The following is a 15,168-nucleotide window of genomic DNA, read 5'->3' on the forward strand; positions in this document are numbered from 1 at the left end:
GATTTTTTTACATTATTTTTAATTATTCAATTTTATGTTGTGTTTAGGCTTGAAAGTTGGTTTGAGTGCTTTTGAATATTATCAGGTGTTGCATTTTTGAATAAATAGAAGTAAAAATATGTACACTTAATGTCATTGCTGCTGTTGTTCAATGTTACACTACTTCTACAAACTCCTGGTTCTGAACCAAGCTGAATGCCTTAACTAATGGCAGTGAACAGCTCTTTACTCATACTGTGCAAGGCAGAGAAGAGACATCAGTGGGGAAGGAGAGCTTCAGTTTGAGAAATAACTCAGCTTTGAGGCTAGCACCAATTATGAGATGAGTTTAACTTAAGTGTGAACTGGTGAAAGAATGGCAGCTTCAGCATAATGTGTTGTGAGCATGCGATGGTTAAGTGGCAAAACCCTGGGCTTCTCCAGCTTAGGGATCAGAGGAAGGTGAAAAGAGAAGAAACAAAGCATCTTTAGAGTGAGTGGGGGGAAAAACTGCCTTAGCATCTCTGGATCTAGGTAGATACGACTTAGGCACAGGGATAATGAGGGAGAAACTGTCAATAAGGTTTCCATGCTTTATGGGTACACTTTGGACAGATGCAGAGCATGAGACTGAGAATGCCTTCAGCTGGCCTGAAAGTGCGAAGACGAAAGGCCCCTTTTAAGTAGTATGTGAGATGGTGGAAGGAAAGGTAAAGATGCAGTGCAATAGAGATGATCCTCAGCTAAATTCTTTAAAGACCTCACTGACTCGTAACTGAGAGTGATTGAAATGTACACAAAAGCTACACTGTATATGTGTAGTTTGACAAATTATGCTTAATAACTATTAAACTTCATATTCTTTAGTGAGGATTCAGTTTATTAATAAATTATTTTGTCTTAGAAAAACTCAACATATATTAATATATTCATATAAATTATTTGAAACGATATACACAAACACCATGGTGCTTTTCTCTTGGTGGTGATACTATTTTATGCCTCCGGCTTATCTATATTTGCTAATTTTGCCAGTTAATAAAGTAATAAAGTGTTATGTATGTAATATATTTATTAATTATTTGATGTACTTCATGATAATTTGGGACATTATTCTGTGCTTTGTTTTCATGTCTAGATTCATTAAAAGGCCCCTGTTTTCAAGGTCTAAGTTCATGGAAAAGAATGAAGCTAGATTGTGGCAGAGAAGGGCTATAATGGAGGATGGCTATTGCATGAGGTGAAGAAAAAAGAGGTGGTTATTACTTCGAGAAAGAGAGAAAGCCCAATAAGGGGAGACATCCATAGAGAGGAAGGGAATAAAGCCCTCTCAAAATACAGCCAAACCCAAAAGAATGGGTTTGACTGTGTGGGTCTTGACAGACGCTGCCTCGGGACGATCACCATGGCTGAGCCACTTGTGTGGGGAGTTCCTGTGATGGATCAGGAAGACAGGGAGGTTTAGCCATGGCAATGGGACCACTGAGAACAGAGGGTGGGGCCTTGCTCCTGTTCCTCTCTCCCTTTCCCCTATAATACCTGATTTGGGACTTCTCATTAGTTCTGAGTTAGGTTCTTGTCCTGGATTAAATTTGGCTTGGAAAAATAAAATATTATTTCTTTCATTTCTTACCTGATACAAGAGAAAGAGTAAAAATTAATTAAAAATTAAAAATGTACAAAAGATTCAAGTTAAAACAACACATTTAGTATTACTGGAAGTAGATATCAACCAAGGTGCCATACCCAGAGTGGAGGTATCAGTAGATTTCTGTCCACAGTGAGGCTGGAAGGAGGCTTTGAATGTGCTGGGTAGCAGGTGGGACATCACACATAACTTCCTGATGTTGATTTCAAAGGTTCATATTCATTTGTATATTTATGCACTTGTTATAAAACCCACCCCATTACTTTGTATCATCCTCTGTTTCTCCTTTATCCATCCTTTATGTGAGCTTCCTGAGGATGATCGTATGCATGTATCAATTAATTCAGTGAAAAACCTTTTATCGTTGATATTCAGATGATTAATTATATAACTAACACGTCTACTGTAACTGGGGAGGAACAACAGGTGGTGCAGGGGTTGCATAATTTTGGCAAAGGGAAGGAGAATCTGAAGACAAACATTAGTAGAGAGTCTAATATGACATAGAGATAATCTCTGTCATATTTCAATAGTCTGCACTGATTTCTCCAGGATCCATGCAAAGGAAGACTTTGATCCTGCAAAGTCACTGCAATATTGACTCACTCATTCCCTGTCTGAAATCACACAAGAGGTTTAATGGTATGTGCTTTATCAGGATAGACCTATTTTAAAGTAGCAGAATGACCCCCTCTTATTCAGACACAATACCAGTGGACCCATTTGAAAAAGAGAATTAGAGATGCTGTGTTGTTTCTTAACTCTATATTGTCTTATTTTCCAGAACCAAAACCGGCTCTCTTGTCTTCAAAGAGATGAGAGATGGTTTTTTTTTTTTGAGTAAGGATAACTGCTTGATTCCTTCTGTGACCATATGATTCCCATGATGCAATATTTAACTGATGAAATGTGGTTTCTTCTTATTTATTTACTTTTACAACACTTATTTATCAAATCTCTATAAAATAATTTCCATATATTGGAAGTTCACTGTGTGCATGTCACTATTCTGAGCACAAGTATGGATTGTCATGTTCATTTCTCAAACTAGTCATATTGGACATGGAATATATTTTTTTCTCCATTTAAAATATGAGGCATAATGAAGTTAGGCAACTAGCCCAAGGTTAGTTAGTAAAGTGAAGCTTAGACTGGCAGTCATATCTGCCTTGCTTCAGAGGCCAAGTTTTAAACATTATGCTCACTTTGGAGGCACCCAGTCCTCACTCACTACCCAGTCACCTTGTCCTATTTTTAATTCTTTGTGTAGAACTTGAAACTTTTGAGTTTTTTTCTTTTTTTATTGTTTGATGAACCCTCTCCCCTCATGCACCTTCACCTCGTCTGCTGAAACGTGAGCCCGTGAGCAGAGACCTGTTAGGCACTTTATTGCTACATCACAGTACTTAGAATAGTGTCTGGCATGGTGTAGTATCCAATAAATGTTTCTTAAGCAAACAAAAACAATTGGCAAGACACTGATTTTCTGTTTTTTTTGTCACTCCTTTGCTAAGGGAAAAACAGACTTGCATGGACAATTAAGGAACAACATGAAAAGCACTATAAGATAATTAGGAAGATGGCCAAGGGAGTCAGAGGGGCTTCACTGATAAGCTGTTATTTGCTCTGGGTTTTGCGAAGAGAAGGGTGTGAAGAAAGCATGAGGAGCGTGTAAAATATCAGAAGCAAGAAGTCAGAGTATGTGTGGAGAATGATGAAGTCATTCTGTGTTAAGAGGACACCTCTCCAGCCTTGCAGTTCCTCTTTCAGGGTCCCCAGGCACTCTGAGCTGACCAGTATCAGAGCCTTTGTCACATTCTTCATAATTTTTTTATTTACTTCTCAGTCTTCCCCATAGGACTGTGAGGTCTCTGATGCAAGGAACTGGGATGTTCTGATGGTGAACTACTTTCAGGCAGGGACTCTGCCTTATTTATCTTTGTCTTTTTGCAACTTAGCATGGTGCTGGTAACTGAAGGCCCTTGGTAAATTGATAATAAATGTATAATGAATGAATGAGTAAATGAGGGAATGACATGGCTTATTAGCAGTTTATTTATTTATTTATTGAGACAGAGTGTTGCTCTTTCACCCAGGCTGGAGTGTAGTGGCGCGATCTTGGCTCACTGCAACTTAGCCTCCCAGGTTCAAGTGATTCTCTGCCTCAGCTTCCCAAGTAGCTGGGACTACAGGTGGCGCCACCATACCTGATTAATTTTTTATGCTTTTGTTTTTGTAGAGACAGGGTTTCGCCATGTTGGCCAGACTGGTTTTGAACTTCTGGACTCAAGTGATCCACCTGCTTCAGCCTTCTAAAGTGCTGGGATTACAGGCGTGAGCCACCACGCCTGGCCATTAGCAGTTTACTTTAAAAGGATTTTGAATTTAAGTTGAGGATAAGCAATAAAAGTAGTTAATATGGTCCTTGGTAGCAATAATAAAAGTATAGTGCCTTTTTCCTGAATATATAGAATCTTGATAGAGAGACAGAAGTGATCTTATGGACAAAGAAACTGAGATCTGAGATATGAAATGACTTGTTCATGGTTCCACAGCAAAATTGCAGGTCTAAGTAGAACATGAATTTAAGAATCACGGCTCTCAATTAAACTTGCTTTCTACAAGTTCTACTATATAGCGTGCTGGTCAGACAACTGTAGTAGACTGTGCAATTCTGAGCTCTACACTCAAAGAAATATAATGATAAAGTAGAATTTGTCCAAGGAAGGATGATGCAGTTGCTAGGGGGATGTGGAAGTGATACCACATGAAGAACAGATGAGGAAATTAAGGATGTTTCACTTGGAGATGAAGAGAGTTGCAGGAAGGCTGTGGGGTGAATGGGAAAACATGATTTCTGTCTTTTTATTTTAAATACATAAGTCATTATTCCTTTGCTCCCAAGAGAAAAAATAGGAGCCCTGGGTAGAAACCACGTAGAAATAAGCATCACCTTGTTATAAGAAAGAATTGTCTGAAAAATTATAATTGCCCAAGGATGAAATTCCAAATTATCAGAAATATGCCAGTAGAGGCTGGGTGATTATCTGTTAGTTCTAGATTGTGAGTTTTTTGTTTTTTGTTTTTTTTTAAAGCAGAGACCATGTTTTATTTGTATTTCCCTAGGACCTTAAATAGTGCCTGGCACATAGTATGTGCTCACTTAAGATTGTCATGCATCTTTTAAAAGGAATTCCTTCATGGGTTGGGTGAGCATGGAAATGGGCAAGAGTGTATTGTGCTATGAACTCCAAGGACTTAGGTTTATGATCATTTGATAAAAATTCACATACAGCAACGCATCCATATCTAACAAGTCAAATCATTTCACCCTCCTACAAGCAAGAGTCAGTGGAATTTTTTCTTTTAATCTCTATAAGTCTCTGTGGATGTTGCATTTTTTCCTCTTCCTTTATGAGGAGGAAGGGTTTCTTTGTCACAAGTATCTTACAAAGGAGACCCTGGCTCGTTACATCTTTCTATCTATCTGTTAAGCAAACTAAACTTCCACGAAGAAGTTGAAAAGGAATTTGTCTTGTACAGGTGGTATAGGGCCGATTTATGGGAACATTTGAGTGATGGTTATGCCAATAGAGTCACACTTTTCACAGTGATGACTAATCTAGAAAACCAGGTTTTTCAGAGTCCTAAATCCTACTTAGATTGTCACCTTTATTTATGTTTTAACGAGTATTTTAAACATCATTTCAGCAAATAATTTTTCACTGAATATTTTATATTCAGAATATGTTGATTTGATATTTGGAGTGTCCTTTTTTTTTTTTTAAAGTCCACGCACAGGTTATTTGAAGGAGACAAAGAGAGCTTTATTTAAATTTACTGTGTTAGCCATGGAAAGCTTTGCAGAGCTAAATGATAATAATTGATTTATTTTCATCTTATTCCTTGAGAATTTTCACAGCTTATTTTTTCCAGATCAAGTTGTGATACCTATTTGTATGCACAAATCAAACAAAAATCCATACCAACTTCCCAGTGAGGTCTTTCAGATGCTATAGGATTAATTTTCTTTCTTACCTCACCACATAAATATGCTCAAAACATCTCTCTGTTTTCATGAAATATCGTCATCATCTTAGTTCCATTACAAATTATGGTGCTGCATTAGCCACAAAGCTATTCATGGGGTATTGGTTGTGATTCTAACTAACTAACTTCTTTTCAAAGAACCATATACTATACATATTGTATGGTGCTTTTGAGAATTCACGATTTTGGTGTTTCACATCTAGTGGTGTTATTACATTTTTCCCCTGGTAATTCCACCCACCTAAGTGGAATATATTTTGCCACTTTGTGTATACCTAGTATGTAACTTGTTCAGTAAGTTCAGATATATGCACTTAACTGGGGGATTCTAAGCTACTTCCCCAATAAAAACCAATATTTTCTTTCCCTCTCCTTTATGAGTTATAAAACACTTTCCCTCCCCTTCTTCTTTTATTTAGTTTATATGCCAGAGATTTTTCTGCTCTAGGGATGAAAATGGAAGACCAGGGAAGAAAGTTGATGAAATAGAGATGATTCAAAGATCGGAAATATTTTATCCTCACTCGATATAAAGTAAATTATTTTTTCTCTTTTCCAATAACCATCATTTCCCTTGATCTTGGAATCATTCAAAACCTAGCCACTGAGTCCTGTACAAACTAATGTGCTGTCTCAAGATGAGAAGAAACATGAAATATTGGTAGCTGTACAGATTGTACTAGTCTGATTATATTTACAGTTATGAGATACCGCAAATTTAAGAATGCCAATTTTTTCTCATCACTGAGTATTTATTATATATAACAAATACATGGGAAAGAAAAAACTATATTGTGTGATATAAATAGTTTATTTACATTACAGAAAAAACATCAAGACAATGTATACTATTTCAAATATATCCATACATAATCAAATATAGCTGTAGTACATGTTTTCATTGGTGTAGATTACCACAAATGCAAGGCAACATGTGTAGATCTCTTGTCTTATTCTTTTGTCTATAATACTGTATTGTGTAGTCCAAGCTCTCGGTAGTCCAGCCACTGTGAAACATGCTCCCTTTAGATTAACCTCGTGGACGCTCTTGTTGTATTGTCTGAACTGTAGTGCCCTGTATTTTGCTTCTGTCTGTGAATTCTGTTGCTTCTGGGGCATTTCCTGGAAGGTTGGAAAGTTTTACAAATCTTAGTCCAATGCTATTACCTAAAGTTTGGCCCTACAATCACAGAGTAAAGATGTGGATTAAGCAAATTATTAAAATCTTTCAGATGAAAGAATTTATCATTAGTAGAAGCTTGGATTATTTTGGAAAAAGTTATTATTTTGCTTCTCTGTGCAGTTGTCTTTAAGTTTTTGTTGGGAATTGAACACAGGCAGAAAGGAAGACATTTACTTTGTCCTTAACTGCTTACTCATTAAGGCACAAAGAATGACTCAGCACAATGCAATCAAGCAAGTCGTGGGCCCATTTTATCTCACTTTAAAGGTCTTCAACAATTTTATATTTCAAGTGTCCTAAGAATGAATGTTATATTGACTTTTCAATGTTATGAGTTTAAATCCTATCAAACCAGAGAATGAACCAACTGTTAATATCTGATATGTAATGGAAAGGAATACTGTTTTGGACCAGCCTAATATCATTTTTGTACATTAATAGTATAAATTAGGGACATAAATTGGTACCAGTTATTTAGCATCTATAAAAATCTAATATTCAAATTATCTGAAAATGTCTGACTTTTTTCTCTTGTATCAAAAAATGCTTTGACTATGCAAATGAGAATAACGGAAAGTTCATATAAAATTCTATTATAATAATCTGTGAAGTATCAGAATATATAAAAATATATAAATATACCTACACATATATATCACGTGTGTATATGTGGGTTTATGTGTATGTGTGTGTGTGTGTATGTATGTGTATATAAATATATATATGTATAGTTTTAGAGGGAGGATAGATCTGTTAAAGTGAACATGGAGCTGAAATCACATTCCCAGCAAATGGCAGCTAGAGATAAAAAGATCAAAAATCCAACTTCTCAACAGGGCGACTCTTCATTTTGAAACATGTCTCCAAATGTCCATACTTTTTGTGACACATGTGGTGTTTAGGAGGAGGGCAGGTGTTTGGCTAAAATAGTGATGCAAAAGAGAAAAAGATTTTTTAAAAAAAAGAAAGTAGAAAGAAGGAGAAGAGATAGAAGAGAGATGTAGAAGACAGGAGAGACCAGATGAGGAAGACGAAAAATCAAAGGAAATGGGAGGACTTCTGCTTGTTGCAATTTTGTAAATCTTTTAGCAAGACCTATTTTGAAATAGGTCTTGACAGACAAATGTGGCCAGGTCATCAGGAAAGTAGAGTTTCTACTCTACTTAGACAGATAGCCTAATTGGAAAGTCTGGTTTCAGAGCAGAATGTTTTCAAGTGAGTGAAATGAATCCACACTGGGAATTGGTGTGCTTTATTGACTAGTATGAATCCTGGAAAGGCTCTAGAAGGTTTGGTGGTCTTAAGGCAGATTTGTAAAAGGCATTACAAAATACTAATACAGTTTATGTGCTATGCCTTCCCCTCAAAAGCCAATAAATTGAGGACAGGTTTTATTTTATTATAACATAGAAAATGAATAAGTCTATATGCCTTGGAAAAATAGCTTACTCTAATTTGGAGCTCAGTTTAGATAATCTTGAGAAGCAGAATACACAAAATCCTTCCCAGACACAGTGCAGTATGAGCATGGTGAAGTGTCCAGACTCTGGCACTAGGCCACCTGGACACCATTGCTGCCCTTGTTGCTCAGCTGTGTGAAGTCAGCAATTTGCTAACTTCTACCTGAGGGTCTCTATCTTGAAAGTGGAGATAATTGTTTCTTCTTTGTAATGTTATTAAATGTGCATATATATGTGTGTTTATGTGTATACACATATACGATACACACACATAATATGTGCTTACACAATTCCTAGTGAGGAAAGGACCCTGTATATTTCTGTTGCTTTTATTATGTATGGGAATGCAACTGTGATTCATAACAGAATTGAAAACATGAGCTAAAGTATTTACAGTTTAGCATTTGTGTCAGTAGTCGAAGTAGCAATCAAATTGTTGAGATTATATCCATTAAATATAGGTTTTGTTTTTCATGTACTGATATTGGCTAGATATTAGAATAATATGGCATAGTTTCCTATGTTTTAGATTCTTTTCTTTTTCTTTTTATATGCAGTATTTTTGGTTTCTTGTAATCTTTATGTTCCCCAGAATCTATTTTAATATAATCACTTGGCATCTAAACGTGAGAGTCGAGTTGATGAACTCAACTCGGCTTAGAGCAGCCCAAAGCTTTAGTCAATGACCTGCCCTTAAGCCTTGAGGCCAGGCGAGGATTTATGAACCATATTTTGTCTTTTTCAAGAGCAAATGCCACACTTGTCCTCAAAGAAGATAGTGCAAGACCATACTGAAATGTATTATGACCCTTATTTTCTAAAGATACGATACTTTCTTTTATTTTTGTATCTGTTCAAAACAATTTTTAGAGAAACATTCTGATTTACTGGAGAGCTGCACAAATGAAGAAAGTCTATACACCTTGTGAATTTGGTGAAAATCTTAAAAACTTCTTTGGAACTTTTTATAGAAGAGTGAAATCAAGTCAGTAAGGACTATCTTCAATGACTTTTCTGGTTACACAGAACATAAATGATACGCATTTTGCTTAAAGTCCAATTCTTGGTTGGTTTGCATTTGGCTTAAAGTCCAATTCTTGGTTACCACTGGTTTGCATGCAAATGAAATTAAGCAAGTACTGGCCTCATTCCTTTACTCCAAGCCCAACGTCAGACATTGCTAATTAATCCTGGTTTTCTTTTCTGTTGAAACTAAAGGAAACTCCTGTGTCTTTTAACCTGATTCTCCAGGAAACAATTACCTTTTGATTAGGCTGGGAATTTGATATAAAAGGTTGTTGTGATATTTGCTGCATGTTTTTCTGTATCTAAGGTTTTCATTTACCATAAAAGTACAACTACTTGTATTTTTGCATTTTGTGACTGAAAACTATTTTGTCATCCTAAGATAAAAATGTGTTTGTTATTATACCAAGATATGTTAAAACTGATTCAGATACATAAGGATACTAATCCAGGTAGATAAGGATACTAGTTCAAGCAGGTAAAATAAACAATCTTTATCATCAGGCAAAATTAAGGAAAATAATTTGTACCACCCCAATATGCTATTGTACCACTCCATTGGCTATTCAAATACTCTTATGCTAAGGACATAGGACTCATAGAGAATGGATGGCTGCAGAGTCCATGAAGGAACTCAACTCGGAGGGATCTGATTAAATAAAAGAGGAACAATATATCCCTTTATTTGGGTAGCCACCAAGTGCTGTTACTGACCTTGTGATGCAGAGGACCACCACACAGATGACAGCAATCTGAATTGTTCCAATCACAGCTGCGATTAAGACATACTGAAATCGTACAGGACCGGGAACAACGTATAGAACACTGTAGTCCTTTTTTTCACAGTGTTGTCCAGTATAACCAGCATCACACCTGGAAGAAATTATAGTGCCCAGTTACCTGTAGGCTGCTGCATTCATTTTTTTTTTTTTTGAGATGGAGTCTGGCTCTGTCGCCCAGGCTGGAGTGCAGTGGCGCATCTCGGCTCACTGCAAGTTCCGCCTCCGGGTTCACGCCATTCTCCTGCCTCAGGCTCCCGAGTAGCTGGGACTACAGGTGCCCGCCACTATGCCCGGCTAATTTTTTGTATTTTTAGTAGAGACCGGGTTTCACCGTGTTAGCCAGGATGGTCTCGATTTCCTGACCTCGTGATCTGCCCACCTTAGCCTCCCAAAGTGCTGGGATTACAGGCGTGAGCCACCGCGCCCGGCCTGCATTCATTTTTATAGTTGATCGATGGGCATTTATTTTCATCACAAAATTAGGGCTTTTTGTGTCCCTTTCTAAATAAATATTACTTTGTGGCTATGGCTCTCAACTACTTATTTTCAACAAGATGTCTTTGTGTGTCTCGGTTATCAGATATGTGGTTTCTTTTTACATTTATGATAATAATTTCAAAGGTAGGAAGATTACTAGATAATTTGTTTTTGGTGACAATATAGAGAGATAATACATGTCCAGGAATGACTGTTATTTCTATATTTTCTGGAAGGTGAGCTTTACATTTTATTTAATTTGCTCTTTAATCAACCTAAGTCAACATGTTTACTTGAAAAAATATGTGTTTCTGATGACATGGGTACAAAAATTAGTCTGTTTTGGATGAAACATTCTCTATGCCATTGTCAGAATAAATGTTGAGAAATATTAGGATCAGAGTTACAGGATGAGTCATTAATTTTCTGGTCAAAAAAATCATCTGCTGATGATAGAGTCAAATTTTGTTAGAAAAAAGTAAGTATGATGTAGGCAACATAGTTCTGCAAAATAAGACGAGGTATTGTTCATCTGAGAATGAATGTTGCCTCCTCTCACTCAACCCTCATGGAAAGCTCAGGTAGACAATCTACATAGGAAAATTAGCATGTGTCAATGAAATGAGAAAATAGCTCATAAGAAAACAATACTTAAAGAGGATCAATATGTCATTGATTTTGTGGAACTATTCTATTACTTCACTTTGAATTTCTCATAACTACATCCTGAGAAATTTTTTCTCTCCATCAGGAAGGGTTTAATAATAATGACACTGCTGGGGAGTGAGGGGGTAGCAAGAGTAACTTCTCAGTTTTGTTCACTCTGCCTTACTTCAGTTGAAGGCCTGTGCTAGTATATTTTGTGGAGGGAAAACATGAAAGGAAGACAGCTCTAGGTGGGGGGCGGGGAGGGGGGAGGGAGGAAGAGTAGGGGAGAGAGAGAGAGAGAGAAATCTTCTGTTGTAAATGAAAATACAATCTATTTCATCATATGTCACTTGTACTTAATGTAAATAAAAATAAAAATATGTTTTCATTTTGGCTTTGCCATCTCTGAAATAATTATATTTTAGACATACAGTAGGTATTTAAATACATATATATTAATATATATATAAGAGGCGAGGTCTTGCTTAGTTGCCCAGGCTGGAGTGTAGTGGTGTGACCATAGCTCACTGCAGGCTTGAACTCCTGGGCTCAAGGGATCATCCCATCTCAGCTCTCAAGTAGCTCCTGGACTACAGGTTGCATGCCACCATGCCTGGCTAATTTTTAATTTTTTTTTTTTTTTTTTTTTTTTTTAGAGATAGGATCTCCCTTTGTTGCCCAGGCTGGCTTCAAGTGATCCTCTCACCTTGGCTTCCCAAAATGCGGGATTACAGGTGTGAGCCATCATGCCTGGCCAGTATTTATATTTATAAACTAAATCCAGATAAACAACTTCTTTGTGTCTCTACTGAGTTTGAAACTGTGGGAGTATGGCTAATGATTTCACTTTGCACGGCTCCATGGGAGAGCAGATCTATAGAAAATAGTGAATGCCTGGCAAAACAAGGATTGATGATATTTATGAGAAGACCTGAAGGACTTAGGAAAAGATGAACTCTGAGAAGCAACTATGCAATCTAATATACATAAGGCTTCATCCATTCATTTGTCTGATAAATACTTATTGAGCAACTATTCTGTGTTCAGGAGAAAGAGTGGTAATATGGAGGAACTTGTACCTTTAAGGAGCTTACAATGCACAAAGTACAATTTCAAATTCTAGAACAGTTCAGTAATGTGTTATATAGTACTTGAGTGTGTAAGGTGCACATATTTTTGTTTTTTTTAGTGTGTGAATGCTTGTGTGAGTATGTGTGTATGTGTGTATGCATGCACAGGAGGAGCAGAGAAAAGTTTTGTTGCTGATTACCCATTCAAGAAGAATGTCGACCAATTTTCTATAAACATCTACAATTTAGTTTCTACATATTAACTTTATACATTAACTATTCTTGCGAGTAAAAATGTTACCTGCAAGATGGCTCCTGCATATTGATAGAATGCTCACACTTCCCATGCATGCAGAATCCATTGTAATGTTCCGGACAAGGTATGTGGTGTTCTCTGGCACTTTCTTCTAATTTGTTAGCATTCTCTGTGAATACAGATAAAAGTAAGCACCCCCTGTAAATACTTAGCCTGGTAAGATCAACCAGTACATTAAGAAGCAAAGCTATGGTAGGCAAAGATATTTAAAAGGGCAAGAACTAAAGGGCTATGCTTCAGAAATAAGAGGAAGAAAGAACTGAAAGACGTCTTTACAATTGTGTTTAGAGATGAAATTTGCAAAATTACCCAGTGCTTTTTATGCTTTCATGCAATTTCCTACATCTTTAACAGCTAGTGGTGTTTCTAGGACTTGTCAGACAGCTTTAATTTTCCTCACATAGGGACCGTACATTGATCATGAAATACTCCAAGAAGAAATATCCTATTTTTTAAATTTCAAAGCCCAGCATAATGTCCTTAAGAGTAAATTGCTGTAATACCTTGATACTTTTGCAATACGAAAGCTTAAAAGTTAAAATATGGCCGTGTTCAATTGTTAAACACACATTTTCCAAACCGAATGCAAATTTCAACAAATGTATTCTTTCAGGCTTTTAAAATCTACTGCAAACATGATTTTCACTAGCATCCATACATTTTTTTGTTGCCACAATAAACCTATTAAATAAGAAAACGTTATTTCAAAATCACTTATGTAGATATTCACATAGTATACACTGAATACTGTAAGTGTATTTAAATGCATATTTGGCCTGTATTAACAATGCTATGTGAAACCTAAACTTACGATAACGAATAAACGTGGATTCTAAAGTGAACACTTTTGCCTGCCATTACAACATGTTCTACTTGTTTTGCCATGGTTTCATAGATATTTGAAATTTTTTGACCTTTGTTAGTCCAAAAACGTTTGCTTCATATTTGTAATGCCATATTTAAGTGTCTTTTGAGTCTTAATATGTTCATTTTATGATAAAACTTTTGAGTTTTCCCTAAATCTGAAATATGATATTCTTGAAAATTTCTGCCCAAACACATGAGAAATATAGCTTTTATGAACTCAATCTGAAGACACTCTTCAATCTGAAGGTACTCTTCAACACCCTAGTAATTAGTCAGCGGTAATGGAAAATGGCAAATGAATTCCTATTTTTATGAAATGGTTTATTTCCATATAAGGGTATAGGTTTTATTATTAGCAGTCACGGATGATAAGCATATTCATTGGAAGAAAAAAACATGCCTCTGGTATTAGCGAATCAGACAAATGTATTATTTATGATTAAACAGAGCTGCAAAATATCTATACATCTTTAAGATCCAGATGCCATGTGCAAAACAAAGTCTGAAAAAAGTTGTAAAATATGTATAGTGCTTTCTTGTGTAGAGATATTTATATGCATCATTATGATGGGCAATATTTTATGTTACACACCCAAATTTGTAAGGGATTTACCATCAATATACTAGAGAGCCTGTAGATGACATTTAAATCATTAGTTTGTTTCTTATCTGTGTCTCTTTAGCTAGGATGGTTGGTGATTTTTTTGTTTGAATTACAGTATTTGCACATCGATAGCAGCTATTTAACTGAACATACTACTTCCATGGAGAAAACTAAGAATGTATAGAACTTTTTTGGTTTCTTCCCTCTTCTTTGAAGTTACTTTGGAATTTTGTGGTATAATGTTTTTGGTAGCAAGTGCAGCTGCAGTAAGCAAATACACCAAAATTAAAGTGGGTAGTGTTGGGTGAAATTTCCCACATGGGAACGTGTGACCAAAATGGAAGCAGGGCAATTCATGAACCCATGGAGGAGGCTGTGTTCATTCTGTGCCAGGGCCGGGGGCTACACACTATAGCGATCAAACCATGCACCTGCTGTTTAAAGGAGACTTTAGCAGTGGGGTTTGCCAGTCACACTGCTGGTGTAATGAACCAGCTCTGATTTTCACTTTTATTTCTGGACCTTCTTCCCATAACAAACTATTCGACACTTCTATGGTTCATTAGTAACCCCTCAGTGCTTCTGAACACCTGCATGCAGGGAAATTTTCTGTGACTTCCCTAAATTTCAGTTATACACTGTCTTTTCAGATATAGTATTTTCCAAACACATCTTATTAGGACTATTTTTCTTTCTGTCAGTTACAAAAGAATGTCAAGAATTTTTTAAAGTGAAAACCCGGTTTTTAGGCTATTTTATTTTTAACACTGTACCTCACCCCATACTGACAGTTTGTTTCTGGATTCGTGCCATATTCACAATTATGAACTGAAGTATAAGGGAAAAATAAGAGCTTGTTTGAATGAGGCTGTTGCCTTAGTGTGGTAAGAGATGGATATTTTCACAAAGTTCATTATCCAGCCAGGGTGATCACATGGGTAGGGAATAGTTTCCATTGTAAAATCTGCTAATTAGTTTACACTATTCCTTATGAGCTTGGAGTGCTCTGTTATGCTGCTCATAGGATACTGTCAAATAAGAAAGCAGAGAGATTGAAA

At 36.3% G+C, this 15,168-nt stretch overlaps 1 protein-coding gene across 2 annotated transcripts in view; it reads right to left on the minus strand.

The window, feature by feature from the left end:
• Window positions 1–6,469: 6,469 nt before the first annotated feature.
• TMEFF2 (transmembrane protein with EGF like and two follistatin like domains 2) overlaps window positions 6,470–15,168 on the minus strand; it is a 244,911-nt gene continuing 236,212 nt past the window's right edge. For both annotated transcript variants that reach the window (XM_009443902.5, XM_515997.7), the window contains 3 exons: window positions 12,625–12,748; window positions 10,061–10,219; window positions 6,470–6,799 (listed from right to left, as the gene is read on the minus strand). In XM_009443902.5, coding sequence (XP_009442177.1) covers window positions 6,703–6,799; window positions 10,061–10,219; window positions 12,625–12,748 — 380 coding nt within the window. In that variant the 3' untranslated portion in view covers window positions 6,470–6,702. The remainder of the gene's footprint in view (window positions 6,800–10,060; window positions 10,220–12,624; window positions 12,749–15,168) is intronic.

This window comes from Pan troglodytes, chromosome 13 (assembly GCF_028858775.2).
Source record: "Pan troglodytes isolate AG18354 chromosome 13, NHGRI_mPanTro3-v2.0_pri, whole genome shotgun sequence".
Lineage (NCBI taxonomy): Eukaryota > Metazoa > Chordata > Mammalia > Primates > Hominidae > Pan > Pan troglodytes.